Source organism: Lutra lutra, chromosome 8, assembly GCF_902655055.1.
Source record: "Lutra lutra chromosome 8, mLutLut1.2, whole genome shotgun sequence".
Taxonomy (NCBI): Eukaryota; Metazoa; Chordata; class Mammalia; order Carnivora; family Mustelidae; genus Lutra; species Lutra lutra.
Window position 1 is genome coordinate 35,199,987 of NC_062285.1, and position 12,913 is coordinate 35,212,899.

The following is a 12,913-nucleotide window of genomic DNA, read 5'->3' on the forward strand; positions in this document are numbered from 1 at the left end:
ATGATCTCAGGGTCCTGGGATCGAGCCCCACATCGGGCTCTCTGCTCTGCGGGAAGCCTGCTTCCTCCCCTCTCTCTGCCTGCCTCTCTGCCTGCTTGTGATCTCTCTCTCTCTGTCAAATTAAAAAAAAAAAAAAAAATCTTTAAAAAAATAAAAATAACAAAAATATATCCTTAGGTATCAGATTTCCTTTGGCACCATTCCCACACACGTGCTCTTTCGGTAATGCCTTTGACTTCCAAGGATAGGGGTTGGCAGTGGAGCCCACCAGTGTCTTTTAACTGTCCTTAATGCTCAGGTTATTTTAGTTAGCCTTTTACTGCAGTCTCTCTGGAAAGAAGATTCTTCAAGGTCCAGCCAATAGATCCCCAAGTATTTTTGCCCATTGATTGTGTACTCATCTCTGCCACATTCTCTTGAGGATGCAGACAAAAGGTAAAATGTTCCTCAAGGAGCTTATATTCTGATGGGCCTGATAAGACAAGGGCACATGGAGCAACAACAAATGATGAAGAGTATATAATTAAGGGCTCAGAGACAAAATACAGATTCTAACTTTGCAGAAGTTCAAAGGAGGAAGAAATCAATGAAGCTTCCCAGTGTTTAGGAATGACTGAACTGACCTTGGGCTAGACTCTGACAGACAATAAGTAAATATAGAATGTCTCAGTGGAGGAAGAGAAGGCATGCCAGGCAAGAGAACAACAGAATGACAGGAGCACAGATGGGAATGAGTGTGACATTGGGAGCAGACGAGGCAGGCCAGGCTGGTCGAGTGCATTGTTCACACTGGCGGGGAGGACAACAGATCTAAACCAGTTCCCCAAATTCTAACCCCAGCCCCTCCACAAAGGACAGGTAAACTAGAGAAAAGAATGGAATTTTAGGGATCCTGAAATTTTAGTTTGTTCTTTATCCACATTACTGTGTGACTCAGAAATCTTAACTGAAGGGCCTCAGATAAGAAAAAGACGGGGAAGTCATAGGTCATTTATAGGAGAAAAGAAGTAACCCAGGCACTGTGGTGGGCCCTCTAACACATACCATGCCCTTCCATCCTCACAACAACCCTATACAGTATCACAACAACCCTATACAGTAACTAGTTACATTATTGCAATTTTACAAATCCAGAAAGCAAATTCAGAGAAGTCATAAGTTCCTTGTTCAAGTTCACCCAAAACTAGTAAGTGCTGGTTTGCACTAAATGACCCCCATCTGACCTGGGATCCCTCCAGGTCAGATGTTCTGGAATTAGTGACTCTGCATCCATGTCAGCTCCACACTTGCAAATTGAGAATCATACACTTCAGAGAAATATCCATGTTCTACCCTTGTCCCTGATGAGTCTTCCCTTCAGCTCTTTTAAAAGGATGCAGTCTGCCCTAAAACTAAGCTCCTCTTTCTCTTGCCAAATACTAGCTTATTTCCAACTGCTGCCAAGTCTTAAGACAGTGACTCTAGGGGCTCCTGGGTGGCTCAGTGGGTTAAAGCCTCTGCCTTCGTCTCAGGTCATGAGCCCAGGGTCCTGGGATCGAGCCCCACATCGGGCTCTCTGCTCATCGGGGAGCCTGCTTCCTCCTCTCTCTGCCTGCCTCTCTGCCTACTTGTGATCTCTGTCAAATAAATAAATAAAATCTTTAAAAAAAAAAAAGTGACTCTAAATCAGGCAGTGTTTCAGGTCTTAACTTTCATCTCAAGGAGAGAAAACCCACTATCTGCTAAGGTGGTCTGTGAAGGGCCAACATCGGTAGCGACAAGCCTGAAACAGTTCACTGCTCTCTGTCTCTTCGAGTATCAACCGCCCTGATCACCCTCTGCATCTTCCACAGGGACTACCAGTCTCCCTGCCTCCACCATTGCCTGCTATGGTCTGCTTCCACAAAGCAACTGAGGGATCTTAAAAGATGTAAATCAGATCTTTCCAGCCTCCTGCTTTATACCCTTACCATCTGCTGCAGTCCAAATAGAATCCGTTCAGGCTGAGAGCTTTGCTTGTCTACCCCAGCCTACATTTCCTCTCTGCTGCCAGCTATCCCCTAGCTCGCTCTACTCCTGCCACGTTGGTTTCTTTCCATTTCATAAACCTGATTAGGCTGCTGCTACCTTGGGACTTTGCTCTGGCTGTCTCTTCTCCTGGAATGCACTTCCCCCTAATCTTCACAGGGTGGGCTTCTTGTCCTTCACAGCTTTGCTTACATAGTCCCTCCCCAGAGAGGCATTTGTAGACCTCCCGATCTGTGGTACTCATCACTACCTGGTGCTTATTTACACATTTTCAGCTCTTCTGAGCAGAGACTAGTCTTTCTTCTTGACTGAACATTCTCGGTGTTTAGATTAGTACCTGTCCTATGATGGCATTCAGTGAGCTGTTGAATGAATGAGTCATGGCCCATTATGCCTTAATCTTGCCCTTTAGCCATTTGTTTTCCTCTAATTTCTTTTTCCAGTCACGCCCATATTTAATTACCAAGATTTAATTTATTTAGACCATCTAAAATCAGTGGCTTGGCAGAATCAATTTGTGGTTAGTTTATAACATTAGCGTGGCTGTATTCACTGATTGAGACGGACATCATAGAGTAGTGACTAAATGTACAGACTTTGGAGCCAGGCTTCCTAGGTTCAAATTTTCTGTGAGGTTCAGAGTGGGGGCACTTGGGGCAGATTGCTTAACCTTTCTGTGCCTCACCTGGAAAAAGGTGGAGAGTAACAATATCTACCTTACTGTGTTCTGAGGACTTGTTGGCAGATGTTACAGTAGTTATGATAGTATCTGGCACATGGTAAATGTTAGATAAAATTAGCTCTTTTTGTTATTAATCAAAGAAGCAAAAAGTACCATCAAATTGAGCTTCAGAAGGGGTTTGAGGAGATACTGAGTACCTGCAACACATAATATGATTTCTCATTTACTTACCTCATCCTATGAGTATTATCTTCATATTCTACGTGAAGAGACATGTTTCAAAATGCTAAATAGTTCACATGGCTACTGAGTGGGACAGTATTTAAACTGAGATCTGACTTCAGTGCTCATGTTCCTTCCATCACATGATACTGCATTTTTAGAGAAAACAATTTTCTGGACTTTTCCTGAAAATTACCTTTTGGTTAGGTTTGGGACTTGCTTTGAAACCTAAACGTCTTTTCTTTATTAATTTAGGATACTCTAGCAGAATTCAGTGAGGACTCCCTGGAGTTTAGCCTATTGAGTTGTATTTTAAAACCTAGGATTCTGGGGCACCTGGGTGGTTCAGTCATTGGGCATCTGCCTTCGGCTCATGATCTTCGGTTCATGATCCTAGGGTCCTGGGATCGAGCCCTGCATTGGGCTCCCTGCTCAGCGGAAAGCCTGCTTCTCCCTCTCGCACTCCACCAGCTTGTGTTCCCTCTCTTGTTGTGTTTCTTTCTGTCAAATAATAAATAAGATCTTAAAAAAATAATAAAATAAAACGTAGGATTCTACTTTAGTAGAAGAAAGCAAACTAATGCAGGGAAAAAATAAAAGAAAGGAATGAAAGTAGCTATAACTGTAGTTTTCTGATACTATAATAAAACAAGACTATGCCACCCAGGCACCCCAGGAGCATTCTTTAAAAAGAATAAGGTACAGGCGCCTGGGTGGCTCAGTTGAGCATCTGCCTTCAGCTAAGGTCATGACGCCGGAGTCCCGGGATTAAATCCCTCATTGGGCTCCCTGCTCGGCAGGGAGTTTGCTTCTCCCTCTGCCCCTCGCCCTGCTCATGTTCTCTCTCTCAGACTCTGTCTCTCTCTCAAATAAGTAAAATTTTAAAAAGAAAGACAAAACAGACAAAAAAAGTAGTATGTGATCCAAGCACTAATAAATTCTGTCTTGCCCTTATTACATTTTATCTTACCCAAAATTCACAAAAGGGAGGGGTGCCTGGGTGGCTCAGTCAGTTAAGCATCTGTTTTAGGCTTAGGTCATGATCCCAGTGTCCTGGGATCATGCCCAGCATCAGGCTCCCTGCTCAGTGGAGAGCCTGCTTCTCCTTCTCCCTCTGCCACTCTCCTTACTTATGCTCTCTCTCTCTCTCTCTCTCTAATAAATAAATAAAATCTTTCTTAAAAATTCACAAAAGTGAAATGGTTTATTACAGATTGTAAAAGATATTTTGTCTAAGCTGAAAAAAATAAGCCATAATTCAACTCCCCTTGTAGAGAAATCAGCAGTGAGACTGATGGTCCTTTGGCTGTCAGTGTTCCTGACAATAGATGTAGTGTCTCTGAGTTCTGGTTACAGGTAAAAGAAGGCAGAAGTCAGTTACTTTGAAGGAAAAGAGGAAAGATACAGTAATCAGAGCACCAGCTCTGGAAAAGAAAGGCCATCTTACCTTTATTTCTTTTGACTTTTATGTCCTCCCCCTTTTTTCCCTAGATTTATTGAGATATAGTTGACGCATAACAGTATTTAAGTCTGAGGTATACAGTGTGTTGATTTATACTTCTATAAACTGTAAAATTATTACCATCATAGTATTAGGTACCATCTGCATTGTATCACATAGTTCCTAATTCTTTTTTGTGGTAAGAATCTTCTCTTTTTTAAAAGATTTGTTTTATTTATTTATTTATTTATTTATTGAGAAAGAGCAAGCAAACGAGCATGCATGTACACACATGTGCCCACGGGTCAGTGGGGGAGGGAGAGAGAGAATCTCAAGCAGACACCCCCACTCCCTCTAACGCCCCCAGCACCATGCTCCTCTGAGCATAGAGCCTAGCACAGGGCTCCATCTAACCCTGAGATCACAACCCAAGCCAAAACCAAGAGTCAGATGCCCAAGTGACTGAGCCGCTCACGTGCCCCTATGGTGAGAACTTTTAAGGTCCATTTTCTTAGCAACATTCAAGTATATAATACAGTATGACTAACTATAACCACCGTGCTGTGCATTAGATCCCTGAGCTTATTAATCTTATAACTGGAAGTTTGTACCCTTTGACCAGTATCTCATCATGTTCTCCACCCCTTAACCCCTGGCAACCTCCATTCTGCTCTATGTTTCTCTGAGTTTGTCTTCTTTAGATTCCACATTTAAGTGAGGTCACACAGTGTTTGTCTTTCACTATCTGACTTCACTCAGCATAGTGCCTTCAGGGTCCATCCAAGTTATTAAAAATGGCAGGATTTCCTTCTTTCTCTCTCATAGCTGGATAATGTTCTTTTGTGTCCATGTACCACATCTTTGTTATCCATTCATTCATTGACAGACACTTAAGTTTATTTCTATATTTTGGCCATTGTAATGCTGTAATGAACATCAGAGTGCAGATAGCTCTACAAGATTCTGATTTTCAGTTTCTTTGAGTATCTACCCAGAAGTAGATTTCTTTTGACTTTTATGTCCTTTGCCATTTTTCATTTATTGAGGAACTTCCGTACTGCTATCCATAAGGGCTGCACCAATTTACATTCCCACCAGAAGTTCATGAGGATTCCCTTTTCTCCATACCTTCACCAACACTTAACTCTTCTCTTTTTAATGATGGCCATTATGACTGGTGTGAGGGGATATCCTGTGGTTTTGATTTGCATTTCCCTAATGACTAGTAATGTTGAGCATCTTTTCATCTACCTGTTGGACATTTGTAAGCCTTTTTTGGAAAACTATCTCTTCAATTCTGCCCAATTTTTAAAATCAGGTTGTTAATTTTTTTGTTGTTGAGTTGTATGAGTTATTTATATATTTGGATATTAACCCCTTGTTGGATATATGATTTGAATTTTCTCTCATTCTGTAAGGAGAAATACTGCCTTTTCATTTTGTTGATTGTTTCCTTAACTGTGCAGAAGCTTTTTATTTTGATGTAGTCCCACTTGTAGAGATTTTACTTCTATTGCTTATGCTTTTGCTGTCATATCTAAGAAATCACTCCTGAGACCAGTGTCAAGTTGCTTTTCCCCTGTTTTCTTGTGGTTTTGTGGTTTCAGGCCTTAAACTTAAATCTTTAATCCATTTCAAGTTCGTTTTTGTGAACGGTATAATATAGAGATACACTTTCATTCTTCTGCATGTGGTTGTCCAGTTTTCCCAACACCATTTATAGAAGAGACCATCCTTGTCCCATCAAGTATGCTTGGCTTTCTTCTCAAACTGGGGTTTATTTCTGCGTGTTCCATTGGTCTGTGTGTCTGTTTTCATGCCTATAAAAACATGTTGTTTACTATAGCTTTGTGATAGAGTTTAAAATCAAGAAGTATGATGCCTCTGGCTTTGTTCTCAATATTGCCTTAGCTGTTGAGGGTCTTTTGTGACTCCATACAAATTTTTTTTTTTTTTAAAGATTTTATTTATTTATTTGTCAGAGAGAGAGAGGGAGAGAAAGCGAGCACAGGCAGACAGAATGGCAGGCAGAGGCAGAGGGAGAAGCAGGCTCCCTGATGAGCAAGGAGCCCGATGTGGGACTCGATCCCAGGACGCTGGGATCATGACCTGAGCCGAAGGCAGCTGCTTAACCAACTGAGCCACCCAGGCGTCCCGCTCCATACAAATTTTAAGATTTTTTTCTACTTCTGTGAGAAATGCCATTGGAATTTTGATGGAAATTGCATTGAATCTCTAGATGGGTTGGGGTATTATGGACATTTTAACAATATTAATTCATCCAGTCCACAAACATGGATATTTTTCCATTTGTTTGTGTCTTCTTCAGTCTCTCTTATCAAGGTATTGTAGTTTTCAGTGTGTTGATCTTTTACTTCCTTGATTACATTTATTCCTAAGTATTTTATTTTTTTGATGCTAGTGTGAAACAGATTGTTCTCTTTACTTTTTCAGATATTTGGTTGTTAATGTGTAGAAACAATTGCTTTCTTTGTGTTGATTTTTTTATCCTGCAATTTTACTGAGTATTGATTAGTTCTGGTGGTATTTTGGTGGGGTCTAGGCTAGGATTTTCTACATACAAGATCATATCATCCTCAAACAAAGACAGTTTTATTCTTTCCTTTCTTATTTGGATGCCTTTTATTTCTTTCTCTTACATGATTACTCTGGCTAGGACTTCTAGCGCTTTGTTGAATAGGAGTGGTGAGAGTGGGCATCCTTGTGTTCCAAATCTGAGAGGAAAGGTTTTCAACCTTCACCTTTGAGAATGATGTTGGCTATGGGTTTGTTGTATATGGTCTTTATTGTACTGAGGTGTGTGTTACTCCTGTAACCCAGTCTGTTGAGTGTTTTTATCATGAAAGGGTGTTACACTTTGTCAAATGCTTTTTCTGCATCTGTTGAGATCACATGGTTTTTATCTTTCATTCTGTTCATATGGTATATCACGTTTACCGATCTGTGTATATTCAAACATCCTTGTATCCCAGGGATAAATCCCACTTTGTTGTGGTGAGTGATTGTTTTACTGTGCTGTCGAACTGGGTTTGCTAGTATTTTGTTGAGAATTTTTGCATCTGTGTTCATCAGGGATATTTGTCTGTGATTTTCTTGTCGTGTCCTTATCTATTGTGGTATCAGGGTAATGCTTTCATTGTAAAATAAGTTTGGGAGTATTCCTTCCTGTTTGATATTTTGGAAGAGTTTGAGAAAGATTGCTGTTAATTCTTCTTTAAATATTTGGTGGAATTCACCAGTGAAGCCATCTGGTCCTGAACGTTTCTGTTTGGGAAGGATTTTGATTACCGATTCACTCCCCTTACTCAGTATTGGTCTATTCAGATCTTCTCTGTCTTCATGATTCAGTCTTGGTATGTTATATGTTTTTAGGACTCTGTTCATTTCTTATAGGTTATCCAGCTTTTGGTGTATAATTATACATAGTAGCTTCTCACAATCCTTTGTATTTCTGTGGTATCAATTGTAACGCCTCCTCTTTCATTGCTGATTTTACTTTTTTGAGTCTTCTGTTTTTCTGAATTAGTATAGTAAAGTCTTGTGAATTTTGATTATCTTTTCAAAAAGCCAGCCCTTAGTTTACATCGATCTTTTTTACTGATTTTCTGGTTAGGTTCTCTTATTTTAACTTTGAGAACAGGAAAGTTCATTTGTCAAAGGAGTAACCTCTGCAAATGAAAAGGATAAATGGGATTACTTCTGTTTCAACAGTTTCTATAATAGGGTCTATCCTTTAATTTTCATAAGCCTTGGCTCTTTAAAGTGGGAGTAAGGAAAGAGCCAGGAAAAAAATGACCCTTTGTGACTGACTCCCACTACCGGTATCATGGGATAAGCCAAGATCATTGTTTTTCAAACTTTGGACCACACCTGCAAAAGAAAATGCATGTTCCATTAGGGCTCAGTAAACACCTATAGACACAACTAAAAGCTGTCGGGGCTGATACTTAACTCTGATTAGGCTGCTGTGCACTTTATTGCATGTTACTGCTTCATTCTATTTGTAGTCCATCGCAGGATTGTTTGGTTTGGTTTGGTATTGTTTTTTAATGCTGGTTGTGACCCACTACGGGGTCATAAGGCTGGCTTGTGGATGGTTGCAGCAGAGGGGGCCCTGTCAGAGCCAGTGCTCCATGCTGCCCCACCCCCTGCAGCCTTCACGCCTCCACCCTGCGCTTATGTTCATTCTTGGTTTCCCCAGAAATGCTACTCCCAGCTTTCCATGTGACCACATCTTTGTTCTGTACACACTGCCACTTTGTTCACTGGCCCTGCCATGCAAGCTTCACATCTTTGCTCTGGATGCTGATTGGGTGATAGCTCAATGGCCTTCACATATCCAAAAGAAATCCCCTCCCCCTTCAGGCAAAGGGGAGAGGAGGGCTGAAATCAAAGTTTTTAGGGAGGGTTTGGCCTCCCTGGACAAGAAGCCTGGGCCGTAGTGACAGTGCCCTGTGGCTAGAGGAGATAGACAGGAATGTGCTGAGACCAAGGAGTCAAGTTCAGAATTAAGAGTCTCGCTCATTTCTTTTTCCCCTGCATCTTGCTGCCTACAGGTAAATTCTACTGCAAACCACACTACTGTTATCGACTCTCTGGCTCCGCACAGAGGAAGAGACCGGCAGTGGCTCCTCTCTCTGGAAAGGTAATGGTGATCCATCTGTAGGTGGGGGAGAAGCAGCAGGTGCGTTTTAGCATGGTGACAGGTGAGGGTGTTAATGGCCACTAACTTGCCTTTCTTGTGAATGGGAAGGGCCTGAGAGACGGTCACAGTCCAATTGGGGAGGAAACCCACTTTTCAAGTATAATCTTGATACTGCATTTCACTAAGGTAATGTTCCATCCACCACCTGAGTTGGATTTATTTGAGAGACTGTGTTAGGCCCTCTGTGTTTACTCTATATAAAAGAAGACTTGGGGCGCCTGGGTGGCTCAGTGGGTTAAGCCGCTGCCTTCGGCTCAGGTCATGATCTCAGAGTCCTGGGATCGAGCCCCGCGTCGGGCTCTCTGCTCGGCGGGGAGCCTGCTTCCTCCTCTCTCTCTGCCTGCCTCTCTGCCTGCTTGTGATCTCTCTGTCAAATAAATAAATAAAATCTTAAAAAATAAATAAATAAATAAATAAATAAATAAAAGAAGACTTCAGTCATTGTAAAAAGCATCCTTCTGAGAGAAGGACACCCTGCAAAGGAACTTGGCTATAAATAATCTGCTCTGCTTGTCAATTCCTTTCACTTTCTTTGTTCTGTGAATTACTTTACTAAGCTTCTTTTTTTTACCAAGAGTAGCTCCTCCACTTGTCATTGTCCAAGTGAACCGGGTATTCCCTTCATGACAAGGTATTCCCTTGTCAGCATGCAGGCTTACTAACCCGTCCTGGAGGGGCTTTTGTTGACTGCAGAGGGACCTGTAGGGAAGGGAAACTTATTCCAAGATGGACCTAGATTTTGACTCTTGGTGATTTCTCCATGAATTATGTCCTGGGTTTTTAAAGAAAGACTGTGAGAAATACAGTCTGGATTGACTGGTGGGAGCAGCAAACTAGCCAGGCAGGGGCCATTGTCTTCTGAGATTTGAGTGCTTCGGTCATTCACTCTTCTTCTCGTGGACTTTCCTAGGAAGCCAGAGAAGCCCTGCAGGATGGCCCCACTGTGGACCCAAGTGGACGGGCCAGCGCCATCGCCAGCCCTGCTGAGAGAACTCCAGGTAGCCTCACTTCCTTGTTTGGCTGGGTGGTGCGTCATTCTCTCGGCCTCTGTGACAAGGCCAAGGGGATGAGCCAGCACCTCCAAAGCAACATTTCTTCGATTGGGCATCAAGTGGCCCAAAACCCTTTGGACTCCTTTTTCATGTGCCAGCTGCTTGCATTCGGGGTCCCCTTTCTCTATGGCCTGTCGGAGGTGCTGGTACAAATCAGAGGGGAGTTTCACTTGCAGGCCGTGAGCCAGTAGGGGCGCCATCTGGTAAGCAGGATCACCTGAACTTCAGGAATGTCTGTTCACACTGTTCACAACCTCAGCGTTGTTGCCGGAGCTTGGGAGGCTGCGCACACTTCTTAAGTGTGTCTTAACACTGAGGTGGTCGGTCCAGGCCCTGCCCAGATAGACAGGAATTCAGAACAGGCTGCTTGCCAGAGTCTCGGGGCCTTCTTATTTTGGACTCCTTGGACAGCATGGAATTGTAATAAGGCCACATGATCTGGATTTATGTTCACCTAAACTTGAAATTCTTGCATCCTATCCCCTATTTGGGTATCTACATAAGCTGACACTCTACTTCTATTTGATGTGTAACCACTATAGGCCATGCCCTGTCTTAATCACTTTGGGGCATTTGAACTTGTAATGAGGACCAAACCCTAATTTGTTCAATTTCCCCTAATCATTTTCTTGTGTCAAGAAGTGAATGACACTATCCATGCCTCTGAAAACATTTATTCTGGTTTTCAGTTCATGGGCTCATGGACATTAAGCTTATTGTGAAGAATTGTAGTTTTTCCCTTAAAATTGCCTCTCTCTGCTCCATGTCAAGCCAGCCCATGAGATGTGTCCCCAGTTCCACAAACTGCTGGATGGTCCCAGTACCCCCAGTGAAGCCACAGACTATACAATCCGGGGTCATTGTGTAGGTGAGAGAGGAAGTCAATGGGCCGTGTTTCTGCTTCTCACACTTTCTGTGTCTTTCACAGCAGATAGAGCTCAAGCAGCCATTTACAAACTCATGAAAATTACCATATAAAAGCTAAAGATCATCCCAATTTCTAATGCTAGAAACTGTGGAGCAGGAGTTGGCAGTGAAATTTCCATAATGGGAAAAGAGAATGATCCACTCCACTTTCAAATGACAGGTTTTCAGAGTTGTTTCCCTCCCTGTGCTTAAGAATTAGAGAAAGGGAGAATGTGCCCAGGGAGGGCAGTGATTTGGAGGGTAAGACCCAGCAAACCCCAGGTGAGCTAGGTGAATTTGGCTTCTGCTCCTGTGTGTGCCCTTATTAAAATCCGGGGAAGCTTTTTAAGTGCCCTACAATTTGGACCAACATTTTATAGCAATGTTTAAGCCACAAATGACTTTGAAATGTATAGCTTCGAAACCCTTTACAATCTGTCTTTCCCATGAAATGCTGGCAGCCTTTTGCAGTTGACACTCTCAGAGCACCAGGGGGAAGTACTAGTAGCGAAGACAGAGTCTTCAGCTGTGGGGTCTAGAATGTGCATTTGACCAGGTGAGAGAGAACACCACCTCATCAATCTGGGCCTTGTTCCAGCAGAGATGGATTTCCCAAGGAACTTGGCTACTCAGTAAAACAACTCAGAGAAATGAAACTTTCCTTTTGGGTATCAAGTATAGAACATTCTTTTTAAAAAATCTGAACACCATGAAGTTCAGGTTGTTTCTGAGCAAGCCAGGTTTGTTCACTTTCCCATGCGGTTCAGTTTGCCATTCTTACTGTCTAGTTTGAAAGCATAACGGATTTAAAGTTACTGTAGAGAAGAAGAATATTCTACAAAGCAAGGAGAGAAGATAAGAGTCTGACAATGTCATTAAAGACTCAACCAAGAAAGAATCAAGTCCCTGAGGATGTCTCAGCCCCTATGGTTCATGATTCTGAAGGTGACTTGCCTGTTCTAGCACAAGGGGTTCAAGTTGTGCATCCCAAAGGAAACCCTGCTTGAACCCTAACATGAATGAGGAATGCACTGTCCCCCCACTTGAAAGCAGCTGAGGGCTAATGGGGTTCAGTTCATATCTGCCTCTGGGGACTTTTGGAAATGACAGTGCTGAGTCTGAACATGCTCCAAAGCCCCAGCACTTCCCCTATAAGGTATCTAATTCTTGCTAGACTCTATAGAAAAGGAACAGAATTATGGGTGGTATTTTATAGTTGGCATGAAGTAGATTTCTTTTTTTCTTTTGATAGGGATGTCTTTCTTTAAATCCCACACTAAAGCTTTGATTGGTTTGGAATTTCCTTTTGAAAAGCTTCAGAAAAACTCAGGTATTTCAGGGTTTCAGAATATGTGTCCTTGATAAGTCATTAACCCAGATCCATGGTACATCTCCTCTTCTGTACTATAGACAAGAAGAAGCTGCAAATGAATGAACTTGATTTCACTGTGTATAAATAGGCTATCCTCCTAGATGCATATCCGCCAGAAGGCAGAGCTGGAAAAGCTATGGCCATAGGTGGCACTTAAGCCTACTGTGCATTATCTCTGGGCCACCTCTGTATTTGTGGCAATGCCCTCTTTTCCCTTATGTACTTGTCCCCTTATGCCAAAATTACTGCTGTTGCCAAAAAATCCCAAACAACTCACAAGTTGAAAGAACCTATTCCAGCCTGCTTTGCAGTGTTGTCTCTCTCTGATAACCTAATCTGTAACTGCTGCTAATTTAGTGTTTGGAGGAGGACATGGTTTACAGTACTGTTGTTTATAATGTGTTTTTAATATAGAAACCCTCCTTTCTGTTCCCCAAATCTGTAAATGCTTTGTTTCCAAGCTTCTTATACTTAACTGCTATAGATTAGTGGACCTGGCACAGAT

General features: G+C 42.2%; 1 protein-coding gene across 26 annotated transcripts in view; it reads left to right on the forward strand.

The window, feature by feature from the left end:
• The window catches only part of MICAL3 (microtubule associated monooxygenase, calponin and LIM domain containing 3), a 214,573-nt gene that overhangs the window by 134,601 nt on the left and 67,059 nt on the right, over positions 1 to 12,913 (forward strand). For all 26 annotated transcript variants that reach the window (XM_047741596.1, XM_047741598.1, XM_047741595.1 and 23 more), the window contains 2 exons: positions 8,930 to 9,018; positions 9,989 to 10,076. In XM_047741596.1, coding sequence (XP_047597552.1) covers positions 8,930 to 9,018; positions 9,989 to 10,076 — 177 coding nt within the window. The remainder of the gene's footprint in view (positions 1 to 8,929; positions 9,019 to 9,988; positions 10,077 to 12,913) is intronic.